General features: G+C 40.2%; 2 protein-coding genes across 3 annotated transcripts in view; one reads left to right on the top strand and one right to left on the bottom strand.

The window, feature by feature from the left end:
- Positions 1 to 1,303: 1,303 nt before the first annotated feature.
- tstd3 (thiosulfate sulfurtransferase like domain containing 3) lies at positions 1,304 to 3,206 on the bottom strand. Its single transcript, XM_070836125.1, has 4 exons — positions 2,966 to 3,206; positions 2,692 to 2,859; positions 2,118 to 2,277; positions 1,304 to 1,672 (listed from the first exon to the last, which is right to left on the bottom strand). Exons 1-4 carry the CDS (start codon positions 3,105 to 3,107, stop codon positions 1,615 to 1,617), a joined length of 528 nt encoding a protein of 175 aa, XP_070692226.1. The 5' UTR covers positions 3,108 to 3,206; the 3' UTR covers positions 1,304 to 1,614.
- Positions 3,132 to 15,840, top strand: part of usp45 (ubiquitin specific peptidase 45) — a 35,504-nt gene continuing 22,795 nt past the window's right edge. The window contains exons 1-5 of one of the 2 annotated variants that reach the window (XM_070836121.1): positions 3,132 to 3,235; positions 5,128 to 5,238; positions 5,704 to 5,873; positions 6,305 to 6,405; positions 6,938 to 7,038. In XM_070836121.1, the coding sequence (XP_070692222.1) occupies positions 3,226 to 3,235; positions 5,128 to 5,238; positions 5,704 to 5,873; positions 6,305 to 6,405; positions 6,938 to 7,038 (493 nt within the window). In that variant the 5' untranslated portion in view covers positions 3,132 to 3,225. Of the gene's footprint in view, positions 3,236 to 4,051; positions 4,334 to 5,127; positions 5,239 to 5,703; positions 5,874 to 6,304; positions 6,406 to 6,937; positions 7,039 to 15,840 lie in introns of those variants that run through there. The other variant, XM_070836123.1, reaches the window with a different exon arrangement.

The following is a 15,840-nucleotide window of genomic DNA, read 5'->3' as shown; positions in this document are numbered from 1 at the left end:
TTTATATTACTGTATCTATGAAACATCATTTCAAATGCCAACACGTCCCTACCTCCCTCTTGCTTCCTTCCAGTCATTTATTGCATTTTTAATGTTTTGTCACGCACCTGATTTCACAGTTAAATATGAATGAATTAAAACTATTAACAAGTCTGATTAAAATGTATTCATGGATCTGGAAAGTCACTCCGAGGTCAGTTTCCTATTCAGTGAGGATGATACAGTGTCAACAAGCTCCTTCTAAGTTTAGTGAGGCACTTGAATCCTTTATTATTGACTAAACTGATCACAAGAATCAAATGTGTGTGTTATGTTTGGACTTTCAGCTTACCCTGTAAACGGGGAAGTTAACAGGGAACAAGGTCCACGGCTGTGGTTGGTTTGCTGTAGTAGAGGCCTTCTCTGAAAACAAATGCATTCATTATCACGGATGAAGAAGGAATCTGTTAATATTCCCTTGAGAGTAGGTGGCAAATTCATACTGAGACACGGTGGACATTAGACATGGCCCTTCAATGCAGTAGATCATCTTAGCCCCAGCGGCTGTCACCTCAACGAGCCACCCTGTGCCTATTTATATCACAGATTATCCAAACAAACAAGTCAAAACACATACTCAATATCACTATTAATCAAAACTATACTTTTATTTATTGAATGATGTTGGCAACACTTTACTGAGTTGCCTCTACAAGCAAACAGCAATTTAATATTTACAGTACATCAACTTGAAATGCTGAATCGCTCATATTATGCAATGGCAGACTTCATTTAAACTCACAATCATACACAGTTATGTTGTCATTTGCATAGATAGTCTGGAAACAAAAACTGAAGCACTCTCACTTCATTATCTATCAACACTTGCGGTACGGTTTAGTCACTGGTTATATGTGTATGCATGACAGTGTGGTTTCCCAGCTGCAACCAAGCAAACCAAAATGCTGTTCAGAGGACAGTAAACACAGCACAGGGATATCATTGGAGGTCTCACGATGCCTGTGGTGGGCTCACAACATTATTAAAGATCCGTCCCACCCCAGCCACCACCTGTTCAACCTGTCGTCTGGAAGGAGATAAAGGAATATGGCCGCACAGACTTCCAGGAGGAAGAAAGCTTCTCTCCCAGGGCTGTGATACAGTTAAACAATGCTGTTTTTACCCCTCTCCTCTCACTCCTCCTCAATATCTGGAGCCCAAACCCAGTCATTTTACATACTTTTTAACTGACTACATGCATTTTACTGCTGGATCTACAAAAAACGTATCCACAACTAGATAACAGTAAGACTGATCATGCTGCTTTAATTGCTTGCATCTTTATTAAGAGTTATATGCAGAAGCAAATTCACAAGCACCTTCAAGTGATATTGCAGTAGTTTTGAAACATTTCAACAGCAGACACTTGATGGCTGAAGTGTGCTTAGCCCTCTGGTTTCACTCTTTGGGTTTCACAGATGAGGAGAACAACTCTAATCACTGACTCTTGAAACAACAGAAAAGTGAATCAACTTTTTAAACACCCTTTACAAGATTCCTTGTCACACACTCTCACTTTCCAGTCTGCTCTCAAGTAATTGTTTCTTAAAAAAAGAGATTTTTTTCCCCCCTGGATCAGCTATGTTGTTCATTTTTCACCCAGTCTTGCCATCCACCCGGGTAATGCTGAACACTGAAATGGAGAGAAAAATAGGAAGTGAACGAACTGTTGCATAGACAGAGGTGTTAACACATAGTGATACACTGCATTCAATAATTTCACTGTTAGCCTCTTAAGCTAAATAGCTTTTTCTGTATTTTTTAATTAAATACTGGAGATGTGGTATGTAGCAGCTCACTGCATGATAGGTCGGCATTATGATACAACAGGTCAGTAACCTCAAGTAGGTGAAACTGAAACAAACTAATGTCTCATGATGACCTATGCATAATAACGATAAGATTCAGCCACATTCAGCCATAAAGATATACTTGTACACTAGATAAGAAAAAGGGTAAACTTTAACAGGAAACAGCAAGAACTACAATTACAATAGTTGGAATAATCTGTGGCCTTAATGAGGTAAGAGCTAATGATTCTGACAGACACAGGACAGGACAGAGGAAACATATCTCACTCATTGTATCCCAGTGAGGCGGCTGTGTCGAGTGCAGTCTTGCTCCTGATCCCTGCCAGACAGGTGAACACAATGTTATCTGTCTGCTGGGGCATTTCACCACCATACTTTTCTTTGAACTCTTCCGGAAGCAGCTGGAGGGCGGTGTTCACCTGTCCCACTGCAAAGTCAAACACACAGGAGCAGAACTTCAACAAAACGTCATTGTTTCCGGGAACTGGTGTGAACTGTGTCAAAGCACTGTACCTAGATGAAGATCATAATTATCTGAGGAGTGTTAACCATTAGGAGGTATGTCTCCTCCCTCACACAGTCTACCGTCCACGTTGAATTCAAGATCTTTGCATTTAACAGAGAATGCAATAAAATTCAATGAACTTTCTACAATAAAGGCCTGAGATTCACTGAGACCAAGAAGCTACAACAGACCCCTGGAGGTTGTCTAATGCACTTTAAGTGACAGACTTTATTGGAGCTGCAGATGACTCAAACTATTGCCGTGTTGATGTCTGGTGTTTCATCACTGCTAGCCTGTGTGTAATTTTCAGTGTATTTTAGACAGAATAACACTCACAGGGAACATTAACGGAGCCGGGGATGAAGCCGTACTCCCGGAGCTCCCAGGGCTCTCTGACATCTATAACCACAGACTTCCGGCCAGCCAGGAGCTGCTTCAGCTGGTCATAACTCACATCTGTGCTCGGCGGCCCTGAAGTGAACCTGCGGAGCAGCAACTCTGCAGCTGAAAGCAAAACAAGCACGAAATATATGAACAAACATGACAGAGAGTCACGAGCTGACACCCACGTGTGCTGCAACTCAACTAAGACGCTGGATGTAAAACTCACTTTTGCAACCAGGGCGAGTCAAGCTGTCAAGGCTGGACTCAAGGCTTCGTCCTCCGGGGAGGGAAGCCCCAAGCAGGACGGTCCTGCTCCATATCAGCCGCGGGACAACCCCCGAAAACCTCCAACACCTTCTGAGAGCCATTTGTAATCAGTTACACCCTCTATCAACACTTTAAACTCTTACTTGCGCAGTATTATTGCGTCCGTCGGCTATTTCTATTATCACTGATCACGTTGACCCTGCCGACAATGACTCGCGCATGCGCAGAGGTACGGATAACCTAAAGGACAAAAATAATCTTTCCTTTAACTTCTTGTTTAAGTTAAAGTTAAATTGTTGACTTAATGCTTTAAAAAGTCAAACCAATCTCGATATAAATAACATCACCAAAGTGCCCTAAGTAGCCCAAACGATTTAACTACGGAGTTATCAAGGTTATAATGTGGTAACGTAACATAAATAATGATGCATTCACGGTCATGGGAAAGGCGGTAATGTGACAACCACACGTATGTCACCATCTGACTACTGGTGTATGAAGAGCTTTCATGATACATAATACATAAATCAGAGGCATCGATTTTCCTCTTCATCATTCAGATCTGTAAACAACAAAAATCACCCTAAGGTGTATTCATAACATCAACTGCTATAATCGTGACTGAGTCATATCTGTTTGTAGTCACAAAGACATCACAAACTACACCATCTCAATTCATGATTAGCCTTATGACCATAATAATTGAACTTGATAATTTTGTGTGGTGATGACACTCATGATTTCACATTAAATAAGCAGAATGCTGTGAGGCAGCATCACATGCAATAATAGTAAAGTTTACAGTCATAGTAGGACACGTTTACTTGATTTTCACCAGCATTCAAGATTGAAGAAGACGGTCTCTGTAGATAATATATGACAGGAAATGGATCACTCACAAGTTGCACTTATATTACAAAATTGAAAAAGATTTGAATGCCTCTGAACCTGAGACGCTCTGCCTCTTTTCGTGGGGTTTCCCATTGTAATTGAATGCAGCATTAGGCCTAACTGAGCCGCCGTAGTGCGTCACATGTTGACTGGATTTGCTAGTTGTTGCTACCGAAAGCCCTGACAAAATTTAAAAAGTCAAAGGCAAAATCGAATAATTATTTAGGGAACTGTTGTGTCGTTGTCGGCGCTCTGTATTTTGCTTTGAAATGGCGGAATATCTCCGTGTGTTGTTAGATAAAACACACACCTGTTAATGTTATATTCAGCCTAACATGCTAATGTAGCTAGCTTGTTTGCTAGCCAGGAAGAGTTAACATCCCACTGTTGTCTTCAGGTTAGTTAACATAGTCAACATAGGAGCTTAAATAAAGAGGTGAGTTCATACTGCTTTTTCCACCGAATATAAATATGGAAGAGCTCCTCATCTATTGTGTACATTTAAACGACTTGGTAAAGGCCCTCTGAACGGTCGGGGCCAATTTCAGCTTCATAACCGTGTCGTTATTATGTACTTAACCTTAATGTGATATTTTCCCCTCAATGAGCTTTCTCTTGTTTTTGCTTCGTTCTCATGTACACTGGTGTAGGCATGTCTGTCTAAGAATATGTGACTTTAAGCTGTAAGGATGCTTGAGGGTGGTGGGCTCATGTAAAATGGGTGAACAGTGTAGGCATTGCTTCAAACACGACCCACCAGTTTTATTCAAACCTATGAGCTAACATGTAATGAAGGTGTAAAGTTCAGGCCTAACATCACCAGGGAAGATACCAGGTATGTAAATATGCCTGTAAGAAGTAGACTTCAGGCAGCCATCAACTGCATGGGATTTCTAAGTAGATTTAAATCCAGTTTATGTCAATTTCAATTGAAACACAACACAAATTGAAAATACAGCTTAAACAAGGCACTGTAAACTCACAGTCAGTGATTCATTTTAAATCCACTGTGCTCAAGTACAGAGGCAACACAACAATAAAAGTGTTATTGTACGAATACTTCCTGACTGCACAAGTGTTTGTTTTCAAAATACTCTGTGCTACAGTATGTAAATTGATCAGTCAATTGCCAGTGCAAGGTTTGCTACATTCAGGCATCTTTGGTGTAACAGTTATATTGAGATAATTTGTGCAATAACACCTATGTTTGTCCTCCATCTTCCCACCCAGAGCTCCAGATGCGGCTAAAAGACCCCTTCTCTTTGAAAGCCGCCGACATGACTAAGCGGACTAATAAACCGAGGAAACCGCGAGATGAGGAGTCATCAGATGAAGTCAGTGGTAAGTCACTGAAGCAGTACATGGGCACCAAACACACTGAAGGCTGCGAGTTTTGATATGGTCCTAGTACAGTGGACAGTGAATGGGATTAATAGTTATGCTATTGACAAGTAAGGTACGTATTTATGACACACCATTATACCTTTTAAAAAATGTTCACCAAGTTCATCAAGAAATTTACAGAGTACATTCAATGGGATTTTGGGATGTTGGGATCAAGGGGGTTTTATAAATTTGACCTAGACAAGGGCATTAACCTGTACTAGTTAAGAGGAATATTCATAACTGGCAAGTTATCTTGTAGTGAATAGTATATATACCTCTTTTTTGTGAGGATGTCTCACCTTGAATAATGTGTTGTAGATGCTGTGCACATTGCCCCTCAAAAAAAAACCCCAAACCACCCAGATTCCAAAGTTGCACCTTAAAAGTGTTATTATTATAACATATTTTGTGTTTAATCAGGTTTGACTTGTCAGCATGTGAGTAAGGCAGTGGAACTGAGCTCAGTGAAGAAATCAGTGCTCTCCAGTGTGTGGTTGGTGTGCTGTGAGTGCTTAAAGGAGAGGACCATGATTGATGGAGAGCCAGCAGCATCCCATGACATCCTGGTCTGCTTAAAGTGTGGTTTCCAGGTAATAATTTCAACATTTAACACTGCAAACACAATATATAGTACACAAGAGAGAGAGGATAATGATATGGAACAAATGCATTTTGAATATAAATGTTTAAATTTATTTTGTCTAATTACTATTATTATTTGTTTAATTATTATTATCTATTATGATCATTAAGTACTTCACAATGTAACGAAAGAATGTTTGTGCTGATCTGTTAAAAAGTAATCGCATTTATTCAAGGCATTTACATTTACACAAATGTTCAGTTCAAGAGATAAATACATAAATATGGACAGAGAAATAGATTGAGAAATTGTATGTCGCCAAAGTGCTTAATATTAAGATATTATTTGTTACCCATATAGCTCTAGCTCTATCATATGAAAATTTGGCTTGAGTTGGGAATGAGCCATGGTCTTTAAACGCGGACGTTTCCCTTACAGGGCTGTAACCACTCAGGGATCCAGCACGCTGTCAAGCACCACCAAGCTTTCCGTCCAGAGTCTCACTGCATCACCATTAGCTTGAGCACGTGGAAGGCCTGGTGAGAAACCTCAGAACTGCATTCATTCTACACTGGCACACACCGCCAGTGTCTGTCAACTTGTGATAACATGCAGCAAGATGCCTCCAGTGTGTAGGCTTAGGTGTGGTGTATAAACCACATAGGTGTATTGTCAGGGAGTCTGCTTGATTTTGGCTAGCTCAATTGTCAGGACAGTTTCAGTTTGCAATAATATAATATTTTGCATCATTTTAAATAAGATAAGATAAGATAAACCTTTATTCGTCCCACATTGGGGAAATTTGCAGCAGCAAAGAACGAGAACAACAGTGCAAAGATAAGTTAAACAACAGGTGCCTATATAAGTAGGTGTATGAATATTAAATCTTTATCAGTAAACTTATATGAAATGCTTTTTGCTTTGTTGTTTATAAATGGCATTCCATTTTATCTTAGTAATTGTGTTTTCAAATACTGGTTCATTTCAACATTAGTTTCCTGGAGGTGTTTCACTTCCACAGTAACTTCAAGCCTTTCTTTATTTGTCTATGACCCCTTCTCATTGTAACAGGTGTTTTGAATGTAACGAGGAGCTCTCTACTCACTGCAACAAGAAAGCTTTGGCTCAGACCCTGGACTTTTTACAAAAGCACTCTGTCAAGGCAACATCAGGTAAGGTGTTTGGCAACATCCAGGAGATCTGATCCCCTACTGATACTGAAAAAAAAGCTTTTATTAGACATGAACACCCTCGCTGCAGTTTCACCAAGGCTGAAATCAATTCAGTTGGAGTTTCGTACAAACATTCCATTAGATTAGCAACCTTGTCTTCAGCAAAAGTTCACAGTGATTGGCCTTGAACACAGACAACTTGTAATGATAATGAGATATTAAGGTTACGTGGTAATATGTAATGTGTAATAATGCTAATGAGATGTTAATGGTACATAGTACTGTGCTATAATGTCTAGTAATGATAATCAGATATTATTGGTACATAGTAACATGTAATAATGTGCACTTATGAACCTCAAACAAGCTTAGTGTCTTGGACTCGTACGCCTCTCCACGTCTGTCTAACAGCACAATAACACCATGACTATATACAAGACTATTACAGGCTGTCTTGTTTCTAGATCCTCGACTGTTTAACAAAGTGACCTGTAACACAGGTTCAGATTTGTTGTTGCCAGTCTCACGCCTACTTACAGGAGTTGACTGCAGTACACCTGCTCCCCCTGGTGGCAGTGGTGATCTGAATCCCAATCATTCTCAGTGTAGATGCAGCCTGCATGGGTGTGTGATGCATGAGAACACTCTGTGTTACAGGCAGGACAACTACTTCTTGCTTAGGGCTCACACAGCCTGTTTTTCATGCCTACAAATAGTCATAAATTAATAGTACGTCCTCTTGGACACTAAAGAACAGTATAACTAAAAGTTAAAATATACCATATTACTTATAGACACTCCGTTGTTAGCTTATTAGGTACACTTAACTGAGCTAATGTATTTTAATGTAACAGGCCTGCAATAAGCCCTCCCTTCATGAAGGTTATAATGTTCAGTTTTTGTTCAAACTGTTTGAGGGAGGTGTAGATTAAACTGTATTCATCATCTTGGAGGATGTAGTTTGTGGTGCTGCTGAACTGTTCTGTGTTTTGTTGGCAGGTGTTTCTGTTATTTTGTCAACCCAGTTCACATGACTGAGGATAGGCTAAATAACAGAAACATCTCTCTGTATAATGCCAAACAGTTCAGATGCACCACAAACTACGTCCTCCACAAAGAGCCTGCAGTGGTGCTATGCCACTCTAGCACAGGTTGACTCAAAACTGAACATCATGACCTTCATGAGTGGAGGATTTATTGCGGAGCTATTGTAGACTTTAGACTTTTCTTTATTTGATCCCCCATAGGGGGAAATTCTCATGTTACAGCAGCAACAATAGTACAGGGAGAGTGAAAAGAAGCAATAGTAAAAGAAAAAATAGCAATAATTGTACTACAATACATTAGTTTTATCTTGGTATAATAAATATATTGCATATTACTAACATAAAGAATGTGAGTTTGAAGAGAATTTGAGTTGTGTTGCAGCAGGTTGTGTTAATACTGATACATCCTGACTGCCTACTTTCAGTCTTACATCCTCTCACCTCAGTCAGGCCACCTGAGCCCTCCTCAGGGCCGGTCAACCATATAGATATTGCCCCCCCACCACCTCCTCTCCATACTTATGCACTCATACACCTTCTGTTCCTGCCTCCCCGTACCTCCCCCTACTTTGTGCTGGCATGCTGAGAGGCCTCTTAACAGTCTGTAGCTGATCAGGGTGGTGGGCATCACCACTTTCGGTCTCACAGGCAGCGTCAGCTTAGCCCAGTTGCGAGTGGCCAGAGGCCAGCCGCCCAGGCCCAGTCAGACTGGTCCCCCATCAGTCTCTTAGCTACAACTTCAGAGTTACGGGATTGATGCTACAGCAGTCCCCCACCCTCACCCCCACCCTGCGCAACGCATGACTGCACACATTAGAGGAATTAGGCGCTTGAGCGATGCTTCCCGGCTGGGTTCCCTGAAGAACAAGAGCAGCTGCGTGGGGTTCAGCCACTGCTCTGTCGTTCTTTGTCTTTCCATCGCTATCTGTTTCTGTCCCTTGCCTCCTCTGTCGAGCTGATGTATGTCTCACCACCTCTGGGCCTGTGTGCTGCACTAGTGGGAGCCAGGGTCCTCAACAAGTCAGAGTGACTGGATCCTAACAGCTGGAGTGCACTAACTCTCAGTGGACACACTCACAGATACAAATACACAGAATATAGACAGTCATGATCAACTCAAGCAAATAGGCTATTTTCTTTCAATCTGTATTATATGTTTCCTGGCCATTATACAAGGTTTTATGTTTCAGTAATACATTGAGCTTAATCTCCATTACACAATGTATTTGTTACAAGGGAGAGCACAAGCTCTCCCCAGAGCAGAATCTGACTTTTATTTGCCAAGTACATTACATACCTGAAGAATTCTTCAAGTAAAATGTGTTTTTCTATATAGTTTTATTACTCAGCTAAACCTCGCACACAGAGCTTTAGGGACAAACAGGATCTGACAGAGTCCCAGAAATGAACAGAATGATTTAGAAATCTAGATACTGAGTTAGTTGATAAATGTACAGACCTTCAGGTAACAATGTCTATCTTTATCATACTGATCTTAGTGAACATGTTCCTTCAATATTAATTTCATGGTCACTGTTCCTTCAGACACATGGTTCCTTCAGTGTTTCTTCATCAAAATATGTAGTTTTCAAAGAGAAACTCATCCCTACCAGTTCCATGAGCCAGTTAAGCAAAGAAGACTGTGGATGGGCAATTTGTGTGTCTTTTATATGTCCATATATCTGTGGAGCTGCCCTTTAGTGGACGTGGAGTCATCCAGAGGTCCACGTTGGTGGGAAAAGATCAGCTGAACTGGACAGTCGCTGCCTACAGCTTTCCCCTTCGCCTCTTTAAATTACCTGTCACCTTTCCTGCCACATAATTGTTCCACACCGGTCGGCCAAAAGGGTATAGAAGCGGGCAGCCATTGTTGCAGCAAAATAGATGGTTGTTGTCTGTTGAGGGGCTTGTGAAATTGCATTTCAGTATGAAGGCCATGTTTTCAGAGGAAGCTGCTGTTTTTCCTATACACACTAAGCACAAAAGATCCCCAGCAAGGATTTTTTTTCAGAATCTATAATAATTTTGTACAACAGGAGCTCAGGGTAGAAAGAAAGTCGATTAACTGTGCTCTCTCACCATCAAGGCCTTCAGCTCAAGTACCAGAGTCCCAGTAAAAAGCGAATTGACCTCAGGGAGCTAGACTCCAGCTTGTAACACAGCTGCGGAGTCTTTGTGGAGCAAATTAAAATGTTGGTTCTGAATAGGCATCAGAGCTTGTTCCTCATTAGAATCTGTCAATTCTTTCTTGTTTCATGTAGTGATCACTATCAATTGCAAATTCACTATCATTATAAAGTGGTACAATACAGTGCACTTTAATTTTTGCATTTTTTATTTTGCATTATTTAATTCTTTAACTTGATCATATAGTTCTATTTTTAATTGTACTTCTGTGTCTTTACTACATTTAGACATAGTTTATCAAAACATTTTAATAAATTTAATTTCAGGGATTCCTGACATTGTTTTGATCAGGCAGAACATTTTGAAACAAATGCCATATCTGTTGTAAATGGGGTATGTCCTATCTTTCAAATCAGTTTGAAGGATATTGATAATAAACCAATACATTAATTCTTATACATTAATAAGAAAGTCCTAAATGTATATATTGAAATGTTTATGGATGTTCTCCAAAGCAGTTTTACATAGGGATTAGGTTTTTTCTGAGCCAAAAATTAATTTAGATGAGACCAGACCTGTACAGCCATCATGAAACATTATTAGGATCATTAGGTATGTTTTTCTGTCTACATCCCGCTGAGAACAAGCCAGAATTATATTAAATCAGGTCCTGACAAAATGGCTGCGTGGCATTGCAAAGCCCTATTAAAATCAAAATAATATTGGAAAACATCAAACTAAGCTATCAGTCACATCATTGAGCACATTTGCTCTCAAACTTCCCAAAAGGCATTACTTCAAAATCAAGTCTCAAACATTTGGCAAAGGTGCGCCATTCCTACGGGTCTGTGTCTCTACACACATGCACAAACACAATCACACACAACTAGCAAAGAGTCACAACAGCACATGAAAGTTGCATCAGCTGGATGATTTTCCATGTTGTTGGAAAAAATTATATTAGAATAGATATGTACTTATTTTTCATTTCACCTTTTATTGCTGTGCTTATATGACTAAACGTGTGATACTACTCACTTTTGTGGGTCAGCACCTTATAGTAATGCTGGTGTTGGTCATACTTACATTAAATGTCTTGATGTCCGCAGTATACTTCATAAAATATAAAATAAACTTCCATATAAGTTTTTTTTCTTTTGTTTTTTTTTTAGTTGAAATGACTGTGAGTGTTTCAGATTTTTAAGCTCACTAAACTTGAAATGTGTATTTCTACAGCCCACTGTACTGAAATGAGTGTTGTCATGGTGGGAATGTTATCATATGCTTAAATGAGGGATAAAACTTGTATCTAACAGAGAGTAATTTGTAAGTCATGTGTCCAGGCAAAATTTTCTGTGATTGACATCTCCATTGGATGATATGGTGTTGTCTGATTACTGCACCCTTCTTCACCTGTCTCCTGGCTCTGGTCATTGATTTTGGAAAACATATTCAGTGTAGTTTACTGTCAGTTTAGCTCAGCAGAGTCAGTAGCCAGTAAGATGCTTGTCCCCTGGTGGTGCTTTCATGGAGGTAATGAAGGGTGATTCTGTCTTTATTCCCACCACCGCACATGAAAGTAGGCCAGATAGTTGGTAGCAAAAGCTGTGTGTATATATATGTGTGTGTGTGTGTGTGCGTGTGTGTGTGTGTCTGTCTGTCTGTAAGTAACATGGCACTGGGTTCTCTTGGCCTCAGATGGCAAGGAAACAGGCTTTTCATGCCCTGCAGTCACAACAAATTAGCAAATTAATAAGACATTTGGTGTTGCCTGGCCTTCCTCCTGACTGCCTGCTCTGCATGAAGGGAGCTGGCCTCGACCCTCCACACTGCTGCACTGCAAGTGAACATGGCGGCATGAAGCCCACTGGCCATACAATTTGAAGGTCTCTCAGCCCAACTGTGAACCAGATTAGGAATGCTATGAAAAAGCCACTCAAAAAAGCTTTTTGTGGAAAATATAGTTTTCATGCTCTTGCTTTTGGCTTTATTATAATTATTATTATTATTTCAGAAAGGGACTATGAGGCTAAAAATGTCATTTTGTTAGTTATGATAAATTTGTAAATTTAAGAGAACAACAAACTTGAAAAGAATGTGTTCTGTTTATGATATTGTTTCATGGACTTGAGTTTTCATTAATGGAGTGGTGTAAGTCTTGCTTCAGCTTGCCAAAATGTCTAAACAATGCAAACACAAGCGACACAGAACATAATAAGGTTTCAGTTTCGCTTCTGTGTTTTTTTCTTTTACAAGTACTCTAGTACTGTTCTCTGCAAGTCCCATGTTTCTTTGTGTATCTCTTGTGTGAAAAAGAGCAGGGAGTGCAGGAGGTGTTGGTGTACATGCGTGCATGTGGACGATCCTGAGCACTGTGATGCTTTCTTCTACCCTGGGGAAAGGCTCCACAGTGTCACTGCTGCCCATATTCGGTGGCTGAGCAAGGAGGGCCAGGTGGTGGTGCCGAGTGCAGCACAGTCAAGCGTGGATGCAGCGCATGCTGACATTTGCCTTCGCTGACTGCTGCAGGGAGAGGAAAAATCTGCTTTTCCATATGCTTGTGCTCGTTGCAACCGTTCCCTCCACCCACTGCCTCCCCTGCCCTCTTCTGCCCCCCTCTCCCCAGTCTCAACCAGATGGCTCCCTGAACATTGTTTACCTTGGGTGACGGTCCCAGATGCAGAGTGTGTCCATCGGCATCCCCATTCCGCCCAGTTAGCTTCCTCGTTCCTCTGCTCCCTCTTAGCTGAAGTGCCAGTTGAAGCTCTCAAGTTGCATTAAATCTGTTGATTTTGTCTCCGATCACAAACACACTCATTTACACATTCTTTCTTTCTCTCTCTCTCTCAATTACTTTCTCTTTTGCTCAGTTGTTCACACTTGCATGAACACATCTCTTCACACCTTCTCAGTGTCACACCAAATCCAAAAATACAGTTTGTTTTCCTGATCGGGGCTGCAGTCTTTCCCCATCCCCACTTGTTTTCCATGCATTGTGTGTGTTGACATATGGGAGCTCCCTTATGGCTGCATATTGAAAACAGAAATAGGACTCCAGATGTTGCCAGCAAAGAGGGCCAGATGCAGTTAGCACCACTGGGTGGAGCGCCATGAAAGCACGTCGTCCAGACAAGCTGAACCTCGCCCCTTCTGGTCCCAAAGCTAAAAGACAAGCCTAGAAATGTTCCATGCCTTAAGATAAGATAAGATAAGATCAACTTTATTGATCCCGAAGGAAATTACTTTGCCAGAGTACAGTACAAAGTTGACGCAACAATACAAACATTAAATAGTACAAAGTGTAAAGGGTCCAAAGTGTGTAAAGTGTCTTAAGTGAAAAGCAGAGAAATAGTGCCTAACAAATTAAACAAAATAAGTACAGAATGTAAACAAGAAGCGGATAAAAGCAGTGTTGAACAGTTTTCACTCAAAGCAATGTAAATTCAAAGTGATATAGTGCAGCCAAGAAAAATAGAATAATTCAACAGACCTGAAAGAGACTATGTGCTGTATGTGTGTGTGCGTGGGTTCAAGTAAATGTGGTTTTTCTTCTCAAATCTGTTGAACAGAAAAGTTGTCCTTTAACCTCCATTCATTTGAGTGGAATTTGATTAAGTATAAAATGCAAATTGCCAGGCCACAAGTAAAAAGCCTGCAATTCACATTCCAGCAACTGTGACCAGGGCACTTCCACTGATGTCCTTGGCCTTAAGGAGGAAAAGCTTCCTCTGTAGCAGCCAGAAACCGGCTTACCCCCGCTGTAGGTTGAATAGCTTCAATTCACTGTTGTGCACAAGGAGTGGTAGTATAAATTAAATATGTGCTGAGACAGGGCCATTTGCGTCTTGAGGAGAAGAACCGTCAGTTAACAGTGTATGATGTTGTGATAATTATGATGGTCTGCGGTGCAAATGACTTTCCTTAGTTTGGACATAAGCAGGTTGAGGCCAGTGTCCACGCTGCCGGCCTGCTCTCTTGACTGGCTCATGTGGGTGAAGTGCTCATGGACCAAACTCTTTCTGTGTTTACCAGTGTTCAGTTGGTTTCTCTACAGCCTGTAGGCCTTAAGGCACTGCCATCATTCCCTGTAACAATTTGCTGTTAAGCGTTGGTGTATCTTATGTCGGCTTACAGCAAAGGACCTGTAGTTTCATTTACTGTACATTTTAAGGAAATTACAGCATTTTTATCAGTAAATATAATTACACTGCAATAATCTACTAATCAACATGAAAATATTCTTATTCCTTTGACTTGTAACGTTCTGTGGGCCATTTGAATTTTTTTTTCATCATGTCATGTGGCTGTTCATTTGCGATGGAGCAACTATTGCTGTACAAGCATTTCTTGTAGGTGTATACAAGGATGCTCCTACATCTGAGAGAATATTCTGTTTGCAATCTAAACATGGATTTCATTCAAAGTATAGAATGGCAAAAGTTTGCCCACATCAATATCAGTCACACCAACAAAACAAAAATGTCTTTGAGCATTAATGCGGCACAAGTTATGTAAAATGTGTAATTTAAGCATGAAGGAGAGAAAATCACGTCTCTACTCTGTATAGCTTCAGTGATCATTTTAAGGAGTTCATTGTTTATTTCTTGTGTCTTAAAGTCTTTTTGCATACCAATTCTCCCCATATATGCTAGAAACTATTCAGTACTTGTGGCTGGCTGGCTAGTCACTTATCATATAACACATGAAACACTGAACGAAGTTAAAATCCTGGGGATTATCTGGAAGGAGTAAACACCTCTCTGCCCTAATTTGCACCTTCTGGAGAAACGTGTTTTCCATTCATTGCTTCAATCTTCCTCCCTTGATTTTAAATCCTTCTGCACCGCCACCATTTTTCTTTGTTCTCCCTGAACATAGTGCTTTTGTGTTTTCACACAGAAATTTGCAGCTTCCAATTTTACATAGAAAGCATTTGAGAAACGTATTTATAATTTGATATTTGTTGATTATGGTTCTTAAAATGGGAGACTTCACAAGTGCAATAGTCTTTAGATTAATGTTACCTTTGTGAAACCTTTTAATGACCTATATTTGACATTTGTAGTAGTGTTAGCGGATTCCATGACACTGAAATTGCATTTTGCATATTCTACATTATTATATTATATATATTACTGGCGATTGTTTTTCTAACTTAATCACATTTTAGGTGTTCTCTGTAGATTTTCAGACTATACTGTAGAGACTATAGACTGATATTATGGAAGACAATGGGGATATTAGAACAGGAGTGTCTATCAGCAGATACTCTTTATTTAATTACTCTACGTAGGCTTAATGCATCCATAACTTGTTGCACATAAACCAACTGATACTGTAACTTTTTATCCTCTCCTGACCATAATGACAAGTGAGTAACAATTCAAAGTTTAGGAATCTTTTGGAGAAGCAAAAAAATGAGCAAATCAGTACTAACATGTGTCTGTAACATGTTGATGGTATTGAGCCATAATGGTGTTGGCTTTGTTGTTAGGTGCTGGCACGCCATCACCTCGCACAGCTACACTACCTACTCTAGTCTGTCCCCAGCAGGCTATCTGTATGTTACTGTTAGATTCTGACCATCTGTGCCCGAGTGTCTGTTTAAGGTTAGTTTTCAGTGGTGATC

This window comes from Pempheris klunzingeri, chromosome 8 (genome assembly GCF_042242105.1).
Source record: "Pempheris klunzingeri isolate RE-2024b chromosome 8, fPemKlu1.hap1, whole genome shotgun sequence".
In the NCBI taxonomy this organism is placed as follows: domain Eukaryota; kingdom Metazoa; phylum Chordata; class Actinopteri; order Acropomatiformes; family Pempheridae; genus Pempheris; species Pempheris klunzingeri.
This window is presented reverse-complemented; position numbering and strand designations above follow the sequence as displayed.

Bases quoted from the DNA above. Each gene is read 5' to 3' on its own strand.
- tstd3 (XM_070836125.1), bottom strand. From the start codon at position 3,107: ATGGCTCTCAGAAGGTGTTGGAGGTTTTCGGGGGTTGTCCCGCGGCTG. The intron at 2,278-2,691 runs GTGAGTGTTATT...TTGACTTTGCAG, and splicing joins CGGCTCCGTTAATGTTCCCT to TGGGACAGGTGAACACCGCC. The intron at 1,673-2,117 runs GTGAGATATGTT...TCTCCATTTCAG, and splicing joins GCCTCACTGGGATACAATGA to TGTTCAGCATTACCCGGGTG.